General features: G+C 41.7%; 1 protein-coding gene across 3 annotated transcripts in view; it reads right to left on the bottom strand.

The window, feature by feature from the left end:
• nrg1 (neuregulin 1) overlaps positions 1-20,863 on the bottom strand; it is an 835,600-nt gene that overhangs the window by 157,336 nt on the left and 657,401 nt on the right. For all 3 annotated transcript variants that reach the window (XM_087979983.1, XM_087979981.1, XM_087979982.1), the window contains 2 exons: positions 17,811-17,991; positions 6,864-6,982 (listed from right to left, as the gene is read on the bottom strand). In XM_087979983.1, the coding sequence (XP_087836109.1) occupies positions 6,864-6,982; positions 17,811-17,991 (300 nt within the window). The remainder of the gene's footprint in view (positions 1-6,863; positions 6,983-17,810; positions 17,992-20,863) is intronic.

Below are 20,863 nucleotides of genomic sequence, written 5' to 3'. Positions count from 1 at the left end.
ATTGTGGGGCTGAGAATTCTGCTCTGTTTTCTTGGTTGAACTTGACTGCACCATTACATGTCAGTGACATACATGTCAGACCACATGGAGGGCCCTCGAGGAGAACCACTGCTTTCTTAAGTTTCTCCCATGCATCTGTTGGCTTCAGATTATTGCCAGACCACTCCTACATTTTGCTACTGGCCATTAGCCACCTCACCTCATCCAAAACAAATGAAGGGGCCCACATTCATGTCACACAGCCAAACAGATAGGCGGTACCTTTATGACAAACCAGTAAATCAGTTCTAATTGTATGATGTTATGTAGCTGTGAGCGTCCTGTGTTTAAAGCACTAGCTTCAACCAGTTCACGGAAATAGGCCATCCGCACATAGTCTTTTCACCAATGCAGCTGGTAAACTACAGGACAGTGCAGTAAAGAGTTGAACAAATTCAGTAACAGGCAGTAGACAGGACGGGCAAATGGCCTCCTCCTTTGCTATTTGATTCCTAAAACATGATCTGAACTAGTTACAAAATTTACAACTGTTGACCAAAAGACCATACTGGGATCGAAACACATGCTGGTTTCATCATTTGCAAGCCTTTGTACTTTTTGTGTTCCCAAGATATCTCATTCTTCCTAGTTGAGTAGAGATTGTGGGAAAGGAGGAATCGTGTTTTAGGATAAATTATTAATATTTACTGTTGCTTAAGGATAGCAATTCTAAAATCTCCCAAGATTTGGCTTTAAATTGAACATCTGTGCAGCAATTTACAATGTATCTCAACCACAAACAGTAATACCGGGAGCTCACATACAGGTATTGAAGTGTGGAATTTATACTTCAGGGGTGAGGTTCACAATCTGTTTCAGCAGATTCTTATAGATACCAGCATTTTATAACAGCAGATTTCTAACGAGCTCTACCACACATTATTAATGGAGTGCATTATGGATTTAATCAGCAAGACATGGCAACTGAACAGGAAAATGAAAATATTAGAGAAAATGACTTTATTAAGGAGTGCAGCAAGCTATGCAGGATGAATGCACGTAGAATAATAGAAGAGAGCTTTACTTGAAATCCACCTCCAAGTCCTCTTCTGCTGTTGTTGAAAACTTTGCTGTATTTAACTTGAGAATCTCCGAGTTGCAGTAAACTGACAAATGTTCTAAATGGGGCAGGCATCAAGTGGAAAATAACATCCTGTCTGCATTTTCAATGGCCAGGGGGTGGGTATGGTGGAGAGGGCTAGTGCTCAGGATGAGGATTAAACCCTTGGCATTTAAACCAATGGTTGGGGGAGTGCAAGAACATGAGGCCCTAAATACTCTGAGGGATAATATTTAAAGTTCTCATGACTGATAATTTAAACAATTATTCCAGTGGATGAGTGAGTGAGTGAGTGAGAGAGGGTGTGTGTGTGCGCGCATGCGCACGCAGGGCAAGGCCAGCCTTTACTGTCACAGAGTCATAGAGCATGAAAACAAGACTTTCATCCCAAGCCAACCATATACCCAAACTAAACCCATCCCACCTGCCCTTGAACCATGTGGCCTGCCAGGCTAAATCATGTTCTTTTGGATCAGAAGTCAAGTGAGATTATTCTGGGTAAGAACATATGGACATTAGTGACACCAATTACAGATGGTTTCATAGACACCATGACTAACTCAGACTAGCTTTCAATTCTAAAGTTAACAATGAAACTCAAACTCTATCAGCTTCTTGGGTGGGATTTGAACCCATTTCACCAGGTCTTAAATCTGACCATTACTGGTACAGTGACATTACCATTATATCACTGCTTCCCTATGATAGCTTCATCTTCATAGACATCAAGATCTCTGCCATCTTTTGTAGTTTTTTATTCAAAATAGTGAATTTTACACTCCCCCAAACCATCAATCTCTCTTCCTGACAGGGTTGCCTCAGTGGGTACCAAATACCCACTAGCATCTTACCCAAGTGGGCATTCTCTACCTACATTTTAGAGCATCAAGTGGCGGACACTGGCCTCACCAACTGCTGACTCTCCATCAACAGTGCCATTCCCCACACTTTTCATTTGCCTCATCCCACTGGGGAGCCCAGCTAACGATTCCAACATATCATGGTGTTCAAGCAAAATTCAAAATCATCCCGTCTCCTTCTGACTCTAACTTTACAAAGTTAAATAAATCATGTAGGGTCAACAAGAATGAAATAAGGCTCTTTTTTGGAATATGGCTCATGAATTAAAAAAATGTTGTGTTTTAGCTTATCGGATGCTTGTCAGACTTTATAAGTTCAGGTCACAGATTTCTGGATCAGAGGAAGAAAATGATTTCCTCTTGCTCAATTGCTTAGGCATGCTTCAACACAAACTCTGTGCTTTTGCTGATAACGAGAAGAGGTTTCCAGTTACTGCAGAGATCTTTCTGTTCCTCACATTTCAGGAACGGAACTTCTTGCCAAAATAAAAATCAAGCAGAAAAAAAGACTCTGTGCAAACGACACCCCGTGTGTGAACACAGCAAGAGGATCTAAGCTTCCAGATTTCTGTTCCCTTTTAAAATGGGAGTTAACACTTGAAATTGGGAAAGTCTTTTCCCCTCAATTTAACTTTTGGGATTTGGTTATTAAGATAACACACACAAAGCATTGCATTTCATACATGAATGACCTCACACATGTTCAAAACAGGCAGAATGACGGCTATCCAACAAACCCAAATGCGTTCTCAACTGCAAAGTATCTAAATTACATTTTGCAACAGAATGGGTTCCAACAAATCTTTCATGGTATTAGTAGCTCTCCTGCTATGTTCATTGAATTCTACTTCCCACACTTGTAAATATTAAATGACCTAGCGTTTTTGAATGAGATTGCAAGCCCGTGTTGACATTGCAATTTAACTTCACAAAGGGAGGGAGATGTGACTCCAGGTGTCAGCCCTGCCACATTTTCCAACTATCACACTTCATGCTTGAATTATTGCAGGACAGGAAACAAACGTCAATGGATTTATCCAAAGGGCTTCAATTCGCCAAAAGCACAGATACAATAACCTTACCCAACATATACTTAGTGCTGTGAAACTAGAAACGCTAAATTCAGATCCTCTTTCAGACTTGCTAACACAGGCCAAACACAACACCTGCTAACAGCCTCAATAAATGTTATCTGATCTGAGTATTTTTAAAAAAAGCTTTCAAAATATGAGCACCAAATAAATGCTTCACTGCTTGGGATTTCACAGCAAACATTTGTTTTTTGGCAAAGTTTCACTTCAATATCGTGAAGTGACATTAGAAGTCCTAATGATTTTCTCAAAACATGACATACCTGCCTCTGGAAAATTCCAGGTTTGAAGAAGTGCAGTAGTTAAGTCTGTGGCTTTATGTTTAAAACATGCACACGTTTAACCAGCCCTAAGGGTGCACATTAACCACACAAGAGCACAAAGGTGTTTACACAGAGAATAAAGTCATTGAGGAGTCATCAGCAAACGTTTCTTCCAAGAATAGTCTGGTGAACATCATAAATCACAAAAGCAAAACTTGAATGGCTTTCACTGAAGGTAGTCCTCCAGTCAGTGCTCATCTTTATTGTTTACCCAAGCAGTTACATTCTGCCATTTTTTTTAACTTTTGTGGAAGTTAGCACAATGAGAACCAGCCCAACAGTGATAACACCATTTGATGGCAGGATGTTTTGAGGGAAGACGATGTCCTAATAGTATTATCACTGGACTATTAATCCAGAGACCCAGATAATGTTCTGGGTTCAAACCCTGTCTTGGTAGATGTTAGAGTTTGAATTCAATAGGATGAATTGTTCAAGAATGAAAAGTCTAATGGTGACTATGAACCAATTGTCAGGCATAACCCATTTGGTTCACTAATTCATTTAGGAAAATTGGCCACCCTTATCTCATCTGATCTGATCTACATGTGACTCCAAACCTATCGCAATGTAGTTGACTCTTAACTCTCTCTGGGCGATTAGGGGTGGGCAATAAATGCTAACCGGAGGTATGCACATTCTATGAATGAATACTAAAAAAAAGCATAGGGCCAATGGAGAATGCAATTTGCTTTAAGGATGTTTAATTGTATGTATGATGTCTCTGGTCATTTGCTTTGTGTTGAGAAATTATGAACTTGTTCAGTTTTGCACAAAGATGTTACATTAATATCTGTGGAGTGGAAAGCTATGCAAGCACCAAGAAGACAATACAGCGTCATTCATCTTTGCCAGTTCTGTATGTCTATGCAAGAGTCCATTCTCCTGTTCCCCTCCTGTTGAGTTACGTCGGACTGCTTGCATTGGCTGTCAATCTCTTTTTTAAAATGCCATTTCCTTTCGCAGGGGCAACTGGACCAGGGACTGCATCATAGCTGCATTTTAATCACTATCGCAAACTGTGATATTTATATGTGAGTTCTGACGTTATAATGGAAGCATTCTGTGAGTGTGTGTCACAGTGTTAAAGTACCCTCTAGCTGTTAGTAGTGCTGCACTAAGGAAAAGTGTTGTTACATTGTGGCAAACAGACAGTTCCCATCATAAAAGTGGACACAGACGGTTCTTGTGGCACAACGGTATTGTCCGTTACTTCAGCCCAGATGATTCAGGTTCAAAGTATATGTCATACGTCATAACTTCAGAAACAAAAATTGCTGGAAAAGCTCAGCAGGGCTGGCAGTTTTGAGGAAGGGTTACTCAACCCCGAAACATTCACGCTGATTTCTCTCCACAGATGCTGCCAGAGCTGTCGAGCTTTTCCAGCAATTCCAGTTTTTGTTTCTGATTTACAGCATCTGCAGTTTGTTTATATGTCATAACTTGCATGAATACGTTGATTAAAAATTTCTAAACTGGACCATCAAGATAACTGGAGCAAACATTTGCTCAGGGGGATGTGGGAGTGGCAATGTCAACTAGACCAGCCATTCGCCGTGGAGCTCAAGTTCAAATCAATAAAAATCTGGCCAGTCTCAGAGATGGTGACCACAACACTGTCAGGATTATTGTAAAGACCAATCTTGTTCATTGATGCTTACCAGTGTTCCTGTATTGTAGCAATTATTACAATTGCCCCTACTTGTAACTAGGCATAAACACTGCTGTAGCTCAAGCATTGGTGTATGGTGCAAAGATATGTTATTCCCTTAGTGGTTAATGAATCCTTTACAAACAGAAAACCTGGTTTCAAGTCCTATCTGCTTCGGGTACACAATACACATCAGGACAGATTGATTAAAAAGAAAATATCTCATAGTGGATCCAGACATTATAATGAAAGTAGCTGACAGATAACATACACAGATGTAGTCATGATTTGGAGATGCCGGTGTTGGACTGGGGTGTCGCTCCGAAAGCTAGTGTGCTTCCAATTAAACCTGTTGGACTATAACCTGGTGTTGTGCGATTTTTAACTTTGTACACAGATGTAAGCAGTGAGAAACTGGTTCCTTGTGGTAATAAAAAAATTGATAATAGCAAATTGGCTGATTTTTCATTTCCCAGAAAATAAAGAAAATTGGTTGGTAGTGGGAGGTAAAAATGGCCTCTCAACTCATCAGTATCTACTTTGTACCAATGCTCAAAACTTGTAATATATTGTATCATCTTTAGGAACATGGAAGGTAGGAGCAGGAGTAGGCTATTCAGACCTTTGGACCTACTCCACCACTCAATATGATTGTGGCTGATCATCCAACTCAGCCCCCTGTTCCCGCTTTCTCCCCATACCCTTTCATCCCTTTTGCCCAATGAATTATAACTAACTCCTTCCTGAAGACATTCAACGTTTTGGCTTCAACCACTTTTTGTGGCAGAGAATTCCACCACCTCCCCACTCTCTGGTTGAAGAAAGTTCTCCTGATTTCAGCCCTAATTGGCCTACCTTGTGTCTTTAGACTGTGACCTCCAATTCTGAATATTTGGTCATCAGGAACATCATTCCTGCATTTACCCGGTCTAGAATTTTACAGGTGTCTATGAAATAACCCCTCGTTCTCCTTAATTCCAGTAGACGCAGTCCTAACTGATCCAATCTCTCTTCGTGTCTCAGTCTTGCATTCACACAAATCTGTCAGATGAATCTTTGTTGCACTCCCTCTAAAACTGGAACATCCTCAGATAAGGAGACCAAAACTGCACGCAAAACTCCAGGTGTGGTCTCATCAAAGCTCTGTATAACTACGCAGTACAATACAGTATAGTAAATAGTCTGAATAAATTCAGTCTCTCTTTATACGGCAAGTCCTACCATCCCAGGATGGGCACTTCATTCCTATATGGAACATTGATTGCTGATTTCTAGCTTTGGAAAAAGTCTGTTTAGCAGACCCTTGCTCCCGTATTTCTTGCTGATATGTCATGAAGATTAGTGAGACGAAAAAGCATCCATCACTGCAATCTGCAGTGCACTGCAAAATGCAACATTAAAACATTTCCACCACTAGGCAAAACTAAAAGCAGCTTGGCTTTTAACTCTCATTTATATTAGATAGTTAAGCATAAAACATCTGATTTGTTTGATGTTCTTTCATTGTTCTAAACAGAAATGCTAATAACTCACGTCCAGCATAAGAGGTTGCATTGTATAAGCCGTTACTATTGAATAAACCCTGGCATGTACATTAGGCATTGGGCCAACCCGTATCTAAATTCTCTCTTGCTGCACTTCTATCTGTTTCCACACAATTGCAAAGGGGTCACATTCTTATTGACTTTTCCCTATCACAGAACATCTGGTATGCTGAGACAACTTGGGGTAAACAGCCAGTTGAAGTGAAAATGTCAAAAGTAGCAGTTACAAGCCTGGTGATTGTGAATTAGCATAGACACACCCACCACTGACATGAATCAATGTAAACCCTCTTACCGGGTGTTACCGCAATGTTGCTAATAGACCGGTCTTCACCCTGCTGGTTGATAGCCTCACACATGTATTCACCGGCATGCGATGGCTTCACTTTCCTTATCAGAAGTTCTGATTCCTTCCTGTGAAGAGAGGCAAAAGTCAACTTCACTTCTGGGAAGATAACAGGAGGAAAGCAACACTAATACACACCCGAAGAGTTGAGTGCCTGTTGTGAAGAGGTGACCAGGTCATGCTGCAGTGGCGAGAGGTATTCCTGGAGATTAGATGTTAACATAAGAATGGAAACAAGAGGAGTAGAAGACAGCTCTTCATATTGCCGCCCCTCCTCTGCATCCAATGATCTTGAGCTTCAATCCCTTTTCCCCATATCCCTCAAAGCCCTGAGAGACCAAATCTCTGTCATACGAACCTAGGAAATGCAAGCAGGAGTATACCATTTGGCCCCTCCAGCCTGTTCCAGTTTAACACAGCTGATCTGATGTGGCCTTAATTCCACTTTTCTGCCTGTCCCCATAACCCTCGACTTCCCGTCAATCAAAAAGTTGTCCAACTTCACTTTTTTGTCTATTCAATAATGAGATGTGGGCATTGCTGGATAGGCCATCATTTGTTGCCCATACCTCTTGGGTATATTCAATGACTCAGCCTCGTATCCTGCCATGGGACCCTGCAACCATACGGGATCAATGTGGATTTCAACAGTTTCCTCATTTCCCCTCCCCTCAAATTACCCAGGTCCCAAGCCTCCAACTCGGTACGGCCCTCCTGACTTGTCTATTACCTTTCCCAACTATCTGCTTGACCCTCCTCTTTGACCTATCACCTTCTCCCCACCTTCATCTACCTATCACATTCTCAGCTACCCTTCCCCCCCCCCCCCCCTCCCATTTATCTCTCAGCACCCCTAGTCTACAAGCCTCATTCCTGGTGAAGGACTTATGCCCGAAACATTGATTCTCCTGCTCCTCGGATGTTGCCTGACCTGAACCACACTCCTGACTTCTTCCTAAGATAGGGGAGTTCAAAATTGGGGGACATAGTTTTACAGTGAGACATGGATGATTTAAAAAGGATATGCGGGACAACTTTGTTTTTTACATTGAGAGTGATTGGTGTGTGGGATGAGCTGTCAGTTATGCAGGGACAGTCACAACATTTAAAAAGATATTTAGATAAGTTCATGAATAGGAAAGGTTTGGTAAGATATGGGCCAAATGCAGGCATATGGAACTATTCCAGTTTGGAAACATGTTCGGTGTGGACGAGTTGGACTGGAGGATTTCCATGTGGTATGACTCTATCTTAAATAGGAAACCCCTCACTTTGAGATTGTCTCTTCATTCTAGATTCCCCCACTGGACGACACATCCTTCCAGCATTTGCACAGTCAAGCGTTTTCAGAATCTTGTGTATTTCAATAAAGAATGTCACGCATTCTGCTGAACTCCAGTGGGTCTGGGCTCAATTGTTCCTCATAATGATTCCTCTCCAGCCTAGGAATCAGCCAAACAAACCTTCTCTGAATAACCTTCTTTAGCCCTTTGATTGGCAAGGGAGTTGAGGTTTATGGAGACAAGCTGAGAAAAGTGGAGTTAAGTATACCTCCCTCCTTAAGTAAGGAAACCAAAGCTGTGTACAGACATCTGAGTATCATCGCAAACATGCCCTGTCTTCGTGCACTGGAGAGGTGAATGGCTTCTCTGCAGGAGTTAGGAATATACTGTACACCATAGTGTCAGCAAGGATAAAAATGGTAAGTACTACAGTGCCAAAACAATTAAGATACGGTGGGCCTCTTTGATAACAGTAAATTATTCAAATCATTTCACATCTAAAAACTTAGCTTGCCATTCACTTTAATTCTCGGCCTTTAAGCAGAGCTGGATTAATTCCGTGTCAAGATGTTGCGGCTTTTATTGATACTAGAGTTTTGCAACCCAGATCTTACGAAGATCTCCAACACCAGGAAAGACTCGCAGCAATCATGAGAAGCTGGTTTCTGAAGGCATACTCAGAGTTAGGCTGGAAACCTTCTTGAGAGTATACAGAAACAACTAGCCCTGTGTCTAATTGAGGGATATCTACTTGATGCTAACATAGGAAAATTCTCCAGCTCTGACATCTTTCACTGCTACACACCCTCTCTAAAGTTGGCTCATTGCTAGCCTGTTTTTAAAAAAAAAAATCTGTGGCAACCACATTTTTATAAAGTGGTTTGATGGCAAGGGCTTCTAGCCCAAATCTGTTTGGCTTTAAGCATTCAAGCGTGTTTCAGTTTTTCCTGCTTTCCAATTTACCTTCTCCCTCTCGGGTGGGTGGGTAGCAAGTAGTCATCTTCATCCCCTCCTCCACTAACTCATCAAAGAGGAGGAACGTGTGAACATGCACACATTGTGTGCACCTGTATACGTGAAAAATTTAAATATAAATACTAGCTAATTGCAGAAGCAAAGCCACATCCCACGACTCAGTAGCACAGCAGACTGTGCAACAACTCAAGGATAAAGAAAGACAGTCCTTATCCCTACTGTGAGACGCATTAGGGGCTGGATGTAATATGAAATATTAATAAAATTCCTTTTTGTGAATCATCTATGTGCACTTGGTACTAACAGTTGACATAATGGGGAAATACATTCTCAAAACTTGTGGGGAATGGTCAGGGAGGGGATGGGATCTCACTGATATTTAATGTTTGACACAAATTTAGGAAACAAATTTACTTCCAAAGCTTCTTGCAGGCACTTTGCACAAGCTGTTTATTAGGTGGTGCTGGGAGCCTTCAAATTCTCTATTCCTATTTGATCTGGAGAGATCTGTTCCAGTCTGTTGCTTATCTGAAGATGAGCACATTTGATGTTAAAACACAGCATCAGTATGCCACTGCACACAATAATGCACATGGTGGCACTCCACATACCTTTCAACAAACTCAACAGGGTGGCTACTTATTAAAACAGGTATTAGCGTGAGCCCAAGTATGAAAGCAAATCAAGTTAGTTGTCCATTAGAAGGTATATGGCAGAGATGTACAGTATGTTTTTGTGTTCAAACAGAGTGGGGAACTTAATGCAACAACAAATTACTATCACATTGTATTTGAACTGAATGGAGTTCAGTGGGAGTGTATCTGATCTAGGACTAAATTTCCTTAGGCATTGCAGAGAGGCCTGTCATTCCATAACTACAGATAAATCTTCAAGTGGCAAAGCTAAAGTACTTTCCTTCAACAGCACCTGGCGCATAGGACCCATCTCCTTGGAGTTTCTGAAAGTGAGTTATGGGCTACAATATTACTGTTTAGATTAGATTAGATTCCCTACAGAGTGGAAACAGGCCCTTCGGCCCAACCAGTCCACACCAACCCTCCGAAGAGTAACCCATCCAGACCCATTTCCCTCTGACTAATGCACCTAACACTATGGGCAGTTTAGCATGACCAATTCACCTGACCTGTACATCTTTGGACTGTGGGAGGAAACCGGAGCACCCAAAGGAAACCCATGTAGACATGGGGAGAACGTGCAAACTCCACACAGACAGACAGTCACCCAAGGCTGGAATCAAACCTGGGACCCTGGTGCTGTGAGGCAGCAGTGCTAACCACTGAGCCACCCCCGTGCTGCCCCACATGGAGTCCAAATCACAAGCAGACTCCATTTGAAGTTCTGGGTGTCAGTTCACGTTTGAATGATTGAAATTCTCATTTAAAATTATTCAAAAGGAGGAGACTGTCACCTCTGAATCAACAAATTACGGGCTTGAGAACCACTCCTGAGATTAGTCTCAACATTCCAAAACAGTACTGAGGACAGCCACATGCCTGGAGCTGGTATCTTTCAGATAAGACATCAAGTCAAGGTCCGTCTGCCCTTTCACAAAGGATGCTATGGCATTAATCAAAAAACAGAGAAGTTCTCACAGATGTCCTGGCTAATATTTATCCCTTAATATACACATTATAACAGACTACCTGATTATAACTGTTGTGTGAAGGACCTTACTGTGCACAACCTGGCTGCCAGATTACAACAGTAATCACACTTCCTAAGTATTTTACGTTGGCTATAAATTACTTTGGGAAATCCTATGGTCACGAAAAGCATCATATTAATCCAGGTCTCATGTTTTTCACATTATCCTTTGGAATCAACTATAAGAAATGTTAAAATGTTCTTACTTTTTTCACTGCATGATTAAATTTGGTTTCAATTTCTAAGTTCTCACCGCAGGCACTAGGCTTGATTCATGTCTGCGCCAAGTTGGCTCATCCCAACCAAAGAAGTGACAGGGGTGCTCCAATTCACCTCTTTGTTGATGGACTGAGAATGGGAAGCACAATCTGATCTCATCATTCCTCATTACTACTTCCATCACACATGGAAGAAAGCTATTTGAGTAAATATGAGAGGGACGTGAAAGCATAACATTTCAAGAAAGAAAATTGGAATTGTATGCAACACCCATTGAACTCAGATTTCTTGATTTACTCGCACGATCAAGTCATAAAATGGTGACAGCATAGCAGACAGCCATTCAGCCCTGCATCTCTGTGCTGGGTCTCAGCAAGAGTTACATAGCTGGTCTCACACCCCTATTTTTTTTAGCCATGAATCTTTCTCCTCCCTCTTCAGATAATAATTAAATTCTCTTTTAAAAGGCATGATTGAATCTACCCCAACCATGCTTTCAGGCAGTGGGCCTGCATTCCAGATCCTCAAACAAGTCACAACATAAAAACATTTTTAGATTGCCTTCTGCCAAATCACCTTAAATCCTCCAGTCTTGACCTTTCTGCCAATGTCAACAGACTCTCCTCAACTATTTCTCCTGCCCCGTGCTTTTCCAATTTAGTTGTTCTTAATTTACCCATTCAGGCATGTTGTGAGACGTCTCTGGAGTCAAAACTAGGGACTTTTTGACCCAGCGTTAGAGAGCCACAATACCCTCCTTTAAATTGCAGCATGGGTGAACTTGCAGCATGGGTTGGTACCTGGGATTTCGATGTTATGGCTATTTTGGTGACATGGGTAGAGCAGGGACAGGAATGGTTATTACAAGTTCTGGGATTTAGATGTTTCAGTAAGAACAGAGAAAATATTAAAAAGGTGGGGGTGGAGTGGTGTGGCTTTGTTAGTCAAGGACAGTATTACGGTGACAGAGAGGACGTTTGAGGACTCGTCTACTGAGGTAGCATGGGCTGAGATTAGAAGCAGGAAAGGAAAGGTCACCCTGTTTAGAGTTTTCTGTAGACCTCCAAATAGCTCCAGAGATGCAGAGGATAGGATAGCAAAGATGATCCTTGATAGGAGCGAGAGTGACAGGTTAGTTGTTATGGGAACTTTAACTTTCCAAATATTGACTGGGAATACTATAGTTCAAATACTTTAGAGGGGTCAGGTTTTGTCCAATGTGTGAGGAGGTTTTCCTGACACTGTATGTAGACAGGCCAACAAGGGGTGAGGCCACATTAGATTTGGTACTGGGGAATGAACCCGGCCAAGTGTTAGACTTGGAGGTAGGTGAGCATTTTGGTGATAGTGACCACAATTCAGTTATGTTTAGTGATGGAAAGGGATTGGTATATACCACAGGCCAAGAGATATAGCTGGGGGAAAGGCATTAGCGATGCAATTGGGTAAGATTTAGAATGCATAGGATGGGGAAGGAAACTGCAGGGGATGGGCACAATTGAAATGTGGAGCTTGTTCAAGCTACAGCTACTGCGGATCCTTGATAAGTAAGTACTGGTCAGGCAGGGAGGAACCTGGCAGGGAGGAACTGGGCTGCAGTTTACTAAGGAAGTTGAATCTCTTGGCAAAAGGAAGAAGAAGGCTTATGTTAGGATGAGATGTGATGTCTCAGTTAGGGTGCTTGAGAGTTAAGATTAGCCAGGAAAGATCTAAAGAGAGAACTAAGAAGAGTCAGGAGGGGACAGGAGAAGTCGTTGGCGGATAGGATCAAGGAAAACCTTAAGGCTTTCCATAGGAATATCAGGAATAAAAGATTAAGAAATAAAAGAGTAAGATTAGGCCCAATCATGGATAGTAGTGGGAAGTTGACCATGGAGTCTGAGGAGATAGGGGAAGTGTTAAATGAATACTTTTTGTCAGTACTCACACTAGAAAAATGCGGTCGAGGAGAATATTAAGATACAGGCTACTGGACTAGATGGGATTGAGGTCCACGAGGAGGAGGTGTTAGCAATTCTGGAAAGTGTAAAGATAGCTAAGTCCCCTGGGCTGGATGGGATTCATCCTATAATTCTCTGGGAAGCTAGGGATGAGATGGCTGAGTCTTTGGCTTTGTTCTTTATGTCGTCATTGGCGATAGGAATAGTGCCAGAAGACTGGAGGATAACAAATGTTGTTCCCTTATTCGAGAAGGGGAGTAGAGACAACCCTGGTAATTATAGACCAGCGAGCCTTATGTTAGTTGTGGGTAAAGTGTTGGAAAGGGTAATAAGAGATAGAATTTATAATCATCTAGAGATGAATAAGTTGATTAGGGATAGCCAACATGGTTTTGTGAAGGGTAGGTCATGCCTCACAAACCTTATTGACTTCTTTGAGAAGGTGACCAAACAGGTGGATGAGGGTAAACCCGTTGGTGTGGTGTATATAGATTTCAGTAAGGCATTTGATAAGGTTCCCCTCTGTAGGCTATTGCAGAAAATACGGAGGCATGAAACTGAGGGTGATTAAGTATTTTGGATCAGAAATTGGCTAACTGAAAGAAGACAAAGGGTGGTGGTTGATGGAAAATACTCATCCTGGAGTTCAATTACTAGTGTACCACAAGGATCTGTTTTGGGTCCACTGCTGTTTGTCATTCTAATAAATGACCTGGATGAGGGCATAGGAGGATGGGTTAGTAAATTTGCGTGTGACACTAAGGTTGGTAGAGTTGTGGATAGTGACGAAGGATGTTATAGGTTACAGAGAGACATGGATAAGCTGCAGAGCTGGGCTGAGAGGTGGCAAATGGAGTTTAATACAGAAAAGTGTGAGGCAATTTACTTTGGAAAGAGTAACAGGAATGCAGAGTACTGGACTAATGGTAAGATTCTTGGTAGTGTAGATGAGCAGAGAGATCTCGGTGTCCATGTTCATAGGTCCCTGAAAGTTGCCACCCAGGTTGATAGGGTTGTTAAGAAGGCATACGGTGTGTTAGCTTTTATTGGTAGAGGGACTGAGTTTCAGAACCATGAGGTCATGCTGCAGCTGTACAAAACTCTGGTGCGGCCGCACTTGGAGTATTGCATACAGTTCTGGTCACTGCATTATAGAAAGGATGTGGAAGCATTAGAAAGGGTTCAGAGGAGATTTACTAGGATGTTGCTTGGTATGGCAGGAAGGTCTTATGAGGAAAGGCTGAGGGACTTGAGGCTGTTTTCGTCTGAGAGAAGAAGGTTGAGAGTGACTTAATTGATACATTTAAGATAATCAGAGGGTTAGATAGGGAGAGCCTTTTTCCTCAACTTTAAGTGCATTTAAATTGTCATTGGATAGGCATATGGATGAGAATGGACTAGTGTAGGTCAGATGGGCTTCGGATTAGGTCGGCACAACATCGAGGGCCAAAGGGCCTGCATTGTAATATTCAAATGTTCTATAAATTCCACCATCTGCCACGGTGGGATATGAACCCATACCCCCAGAGCATTAGGCTGGGCCTCTGGATCATTAGCCTAGTAACAATACCACTATGCCATCATTGCCCTCAAAGTCACAATGCACAATAAGGCCCTATTTTTAATCAGAGCTGAAAATGTGTTGCTGGAAAAGCGCAGCAGGTCAGGCAGCATCCAGGGAACAGGAGAATCGATGTTTCGGGCATAAGCCCTTCTTCAGGGCTTATGCCCGAAACGTCGATTCTCCTGTTCCCTGGATGCTGCCTGACCTGCTGCGCTTTTCCAGCAACACATTTTCAGCTCTGATCTCCAGCATCTGCAGACCTCACTTTCTCCTATTTTTAATCAACCTATTCAGACATGTTATGTCTAGGGCGAGTAGGACTTGAACTTGGATCTTCTGGACCACAGATAGCGACACTAACACACCACCAGAAAAGCCCTAGCTTTACCAACAGATCCTTGTAAGTGAAGTTTCTCAACCCCGGCACTAAACTCAGATTAATTTAGCTGCAGAACTTGTTAAGATGAGAAATGTCTCACAGCTATCCCTCCCACGTTACTCCTGCAAAGATGATATCAGCATTCGCTGTTTGAGCAAACACATTCCAAAATCAATAACAAGCCAAAGTTTTTAAAAAATGCATGTTAATATTAATGACTTTTTATAAGGCAGTGATTTTTCCTGTAATTCAATGTAAGAGAACAGAATAGTGATGGGTACTGCCAGTCCTTCACTGCAAATCAATAGCTGTTTAACTCCATCATGCACCATCCTCAAATAGAAAAGATAATGGAACTGTAACACTATTATTACATAAAGTTCTCTTTTATGAGCACATATTAGCCCTTCATGAGTTTAAGCCAGTAACTTAATCCTGGAGGTCAGATAACAAACAGTGAAACTTTATTCCCTTTTTGAAATAACTTCTCAACTATCTTCTATTTGGTTTCTTCTTTTGTTATTTTTCTTCTTGCTCTACCTGTCTCTGCCCATTTCTGCTCATTCATCTGATTCTGTCCAAAATATTTCACTGCAGTCCCAGCCTGAGTCCAACCAAAATGCAACTGTCCATATCCTATAACCCATCATCCTCTATTAAATGATCTGAGCTCTCAGTCTACCATGGCTTCAATTTTCAAATTTTCATATTTAATTCTTATCTGGTCTCATCCCTTCCAAGTTCTATACTTGCCACATAACTGTTCCATTTTCCCATTGTTGCTTTCTGTCTCTCCCACTCTTTTCAGCTGTGTCTGTGTCTTCTACCATCCCAACCGTAAATTGTGGGATTCCCTCCCCAACTGTCTCTGTCCCTACTTAAAAGTTTTTTCAAAGTCTCTCCCTCTCTCTGACTAAGGATTTAATCTCCCCATGTATTGTGAGATATGAGAGAATGGAGGGCTTTGTAAATAAGAGGTTAAATCAGTTTGCCAGGGCACAGAGAATTATTGGAGGTTGCTGGCATCGTTTATTGACATTGTCTATATTCATCCTCATCTAGATGTTGGTCTCCCCACAACCCAGCCATAATTCTGCCACCTGCCACTCATTATCACCCCTGCTCTTCCCAGCCAGAAAAGGCGAAGTGGTGAAGGAGGAGGAGCCAAAGGAAAAGTAACGAGGCAGATTGGGATGGTGTTTGGAGATGAGGAGGGAAACTTAGTGAGAATCTGACAGAATCAGACTGACCATTTGTTTTATTGCCCACCCAATTTTGAAATCAAATCCAATAAATGTCATATTGATGCCAAATCCTCAGTTCTTTTGACATGCTAGGGGTGAAACAGTGGCTCAGTAGTTAGCATTGCTGCCTCACAGCGCCAGGGACCCAGGATCGATTCCAGCCTCAGGTGACTGTGTGGGATTTGCATGTTCTTCCCCGTGTCTGCGTGGGTTTCCTCCCAATGCTCCGGTTTCCTCTCACAATCCAAAGATGTGTAGGTTAGGTGAATTGGCCATGCTAAATTCCCCAATGCGTTCAGGGAAATGTATGTTGGGTGCATTAGTCAGGAGTAAATGTAGAGGAATGGTTTAGGTGGGATACTCTTCAGAGGGCCAGTGTGGACTTGTTAGGCCACACTGTAGGGATTCTATGATTACTATTATTTTCCACAAATGAAGAGGAAGATGATACTGGGGAATCCATCTGTTTGCTAAACAGCATAATAAACAGCATGTTTTGAAAGCTTTTCTTTAAACTAAAGGCTGGTTTAGAAGGTTTTAAAGAGCAAAAAGCAAGCCATTTACATGGTTAAACAAAAGACAATACTCCAGGGAATGTTCAGAAATGCATGAGGCAACTCTGTGAGATCTATAAATTTCAACTTTAAATCAACACCGCTCTCAGCTAAAGTCAGAGACTGAGAAATTAAGGGATGGCCCTGCCTTCTCGAAGGGCATTGTGGGTTTATCTACAGCACATGGACTGCAGCGGTTCCAGAAGGCAGCTCACCACCATCTTCTTAAGGGTAGCTGGGATGGGCAATAAATGCTGGCCCAGCCTGCGATGTCCACATCCCACAAGAAGACAGATAAAAGAGGTCTGGAAAAGATCCAGGCTCCTAAACTCTACTGAACAGGGGCACTTGGAGATGAAGCAGATGACATTATGTTTCAGAGCTCTCACTCATTAAAAGGGTATATTACAGATATTCTTAAGAAGGTATCAATCAAAAGAACAGTGGATACATTCAGCTCTAACTTTGGGAATGAAACATATAAACGCATGCAAGGCCATAAGCTCCTGATAGCTGGAAGTTAGTAAAAGACATTTAGAAGCATCAAACAGACTGACCCTCTCTTAAACAGCTACTATCATCCAGGTTGTGGAAGCAGAGTTGAGTGACACAATTTTTCCAACAATGTCAGACAAGTGAGACATTTTATTTGTTCTCCAGACGTGAACAACACCAGCAGGGGTCACATTTATTACTCATCCTCAGCTATCAAGAGTGGGACGTAGAGTTGGACTGGATTCACCCATCATTCAGGATGCGATTAGAAAAGTGGACAGTTTGATTTTCATTTCAAGCCTTTAATGTGTTAGATCACAAGTTACCAGAGCTATTTTGTCTGGTAAGGCAACTTGGAATATGAATCATGACCTTCTGATTACTGATCCAGGATGCTAAGCGCTTTACCCAGGAGAGGGACAGTACCGCAGGGTGCACTGATAATCAAATAGAGGAAGACCAGTTTAACAATAAATAGGATGAAGACACTGTCACTTTGATCAAAGGATGCATCTTATGAAATCTCCTGCCAGTCAACAATAATCGCAAAAAGATACCACATTCGGAACTGGACATACCTTTTCTTTCTCTTTATCCGGATTTCTTTGGATTTTTTATTACTGATCAGTTCTTTGCCATCTTTATACCATTTGAAGGTGGGTTGTGGATAACCTGAAATGGCTTCACATCTCAACACGAGCTTCTTCCCCTCATTCACCACCACATCACTCTTCAGTGGTTTTATCTTTGGAGCTGAAGCTTTGAGATAAAAAGAGAAAAAAAAGGGCTACTGGTTAAACTGCTGTCTCCCAAGAGTAAAATAAGATGATTATCATAAGAACTTTTTAAAGTATTCAGTCCCTCAAGCTTGTTCACTAGACTAAACTAGCTGCAATAACACAAAGCTCTTGTCTGAAAGTCTGATGCTATTACCCATAGGGCTGGGTTTTCACCTGTACATGCAAACATTGCAAATTGTCCGTTAAGCACAGAAATTTCATCTCCATTGACTTTAAAAGTCAGCATTTGCCTTTGGAGTTGCAGCTGGTGCATGAAGTGGCTGTCATGAACCAGGTGCCTGTTTTAAATCATCATAGAATCCCTACAGTGTGCAAACAGGCCATTTGGCCCAACAAGTCCACACTGAACCCCTGAGGCATATGCCACCCAAACCCATTCCCCTACCCTATTATTCCAGATTTCCCCTGACTAATGCACCAAACCTATGCACCTCTGAACACGATGGGCAATTTAGCATAGCCAATTCACCTAACCTGCACACCTTTGGATTGTGGGAGGAAACCAGAGCACCTGGAGGAAACCCATGCAGACACGGGGAGAATGTGCAAATCCCACACAGACAGTTGCCCTAGGCTGGAATTGAACCTGGGTCCTTGGCACTATGAGGCAGCAGTGCTAACCACTGAGCCACCGTGCCATCCCTAAATCAGATCTGATCTTCTCTATTGACTTCATTGAACAGAGTTATGGAGCAGGAAGCCAGGTTCCCCTTATCCACTACTACCCAAATGAAGTCAAAATTGACAAAAGCTAGTATACATTGAAACAATATCAAGAGATAAGACTAGAAGCTGTTGTCTTAAGGTATTTAAACACCCAAGGGAGTTTCCAGGAACCACAGTGAACGTTGCAACTACGGCTTATCTTTAAGATTACATTGAACAAGCCAACATTGCCCATTGCATTAATCCCCATTAACAATTGGACTTTCAAAGAAGAAATCATTAATTTAATAAAACTGAGCAAAGGAAGAGCACTTTTGGAAATATCAAGATGAATGATAATAAAAAAATGTTATAGTGATTATGATAAGTGTAAAACCATGATAGATGTTTCCACTTGTAGCAGAGCTCAAAACTAGGGGCCATAAAATGTAAGATATTGACTAATCAATCCAATTATGAATTCAGGGCAAGCTTCTTTTTAAGAGAGTACTTAGAACGTGTAATTTGCAACCACAAGGTGTATTTGTGGTGAATAGTACAGATGTAATTAAGGAGAAGCTCAATAAACATACAAGGGAAAAAGGAATAGGAAGATATGTTCATAAGAAGACATGAAGACAGCTGGGAGGAGATCTGTCAGGAACATTATCCCCACACAACAGTTGGGCCGAATGGCCTGTTTCTGTGCTGTATGTTCTCCACAATTCGACTTCAGGCTGCAGCTCTTTTTGATTTACATGTACACTTATTAGTTGAATTCAGACAGACAGAGAGAACATATTTTGCATGCTGCATACAAAGTGATCCATAAGCACTTATTGTTGGGAGCAAACTGACTGAAACGTTTAAGTTCTTATGAAGTCAATATTTAGAGCCTTTCAATAGCCAAAGCACAACTTTCATTAATTGCTTTAATTACAAAGACACCTGGAAGCCAATTATATGCATCGTCCTCATTATAGTCGTCACTGGTCCATCTGCCTTGAGCTCCCGCAACATCTGCACAATAATAACCCCCACACTCCTAATTAACAAACAGTTCAAATACACAGCACTGAAGTGTTATGCTCATTTAAATTCAATTATCTTGAAAATGTTCAAATAAAAGCTTTTCTTTTTAGAATAAAAACAAATATCTTGGAAAGCATTCAAAATGGCTGAGGCCCAACAGCACCATTTCAGTAATGAGGGTGAATTAGCAATGAGGACCTGAAATTACGCAGTGGGATATCAATGCATAAACTCCCAACCTGGTTCAACTGCAGTTTCTGTCTCTCTCAAAGGCTTCTATACAGTGTTTGATGTTCTCATTGTTGTTTTCAAGGTTCTACACAGCCTCACCCCACCCCATCTCCGAAATCTTTCCTCGCTCTGCAATGCTCCCAGATCTCCATGTTGCTCCCATTCTGCCCCCTTGCACAACACAAACCTGCCACTTTAGTGGCAATTCCTTTAGCTGCATAAAACCCAAGTTATGACATTCCCTAACCTCTCCTTCCCTTTCTCTCTCTTTTTTGAAGGCCCTCCTTTTGGACCAAGCTTTTGGTCACCTTTCCAAATATTACCTTATTTGATTTGGTGTCAAATTTTATTCAATGATGTCCAAGTGAAGAACCTTAAAAGGTAGTTAGTCCCTCTTAGAAAACTATACAAAAGCAAGTTGCTGTTGTTAGATTCAAGTTTTCTGGGTTGAAATCAATAGGCAAGAATGCTAGGGAGGTGATGGCCTAATGGTATTGTCACTGGGCTCTTAATCCCGAGACCAAGGTATTGTCCTGAGGACCTGGGTTTGAATCCTGCCATGGTAGATGATGGAATTTAAATTCAATTTAAAAAAACTGGAATTGAAAGCCTAATGATGATCATGAATCAATGATCAATTGTCAGAAAAAACCATCTGGTTCAGGAAGGGAAACTGCCATCTTTACTGGTCTGTCCGACATTTGATTCCAGGCCCACAGCAATGTGGTTGACTCTTAACTTCCCTCTGGGCAATTAGGAATGGGCAATAAATTCTTGCCTAGCCAGTGATGCCCTCATCCCATGAATGAATTGTATCACTGATCTAAGGATTTTGCTTGAGTTATTTTCTCTACATGTTTTAAGTTGTTTTTCAGAGAGAAGATCTAGGGGTGGCACCTTTCACTCCTTCCCCAGGCATCATT

Source organism: Chiloscyllium plagiosum, unplaced genomic scaffold (assembly GCF_037043375.1).
Source record: "Chiloscyllium plagiosum isolate Xiang-an unplaced genomic scaffold, Cpla_swu_hap1 HiC_scaffold_36, whole genome shotgun sequence".
In the NCBI taxonomy this organism is placed as follows: domain Eukaryota; kingdom Metazoa; phylum Chordata; class Chondrichthyes; order Orectolobiformes; family Hemiscylliidae; genus Chiloscyllium; species Chiloscyllium plagiosum.
The sequence above is the reverse complement of the archived record's forward strand: the minus strand, read 5'-3'. Positions and strand labels throughout refer to the sequence as shown.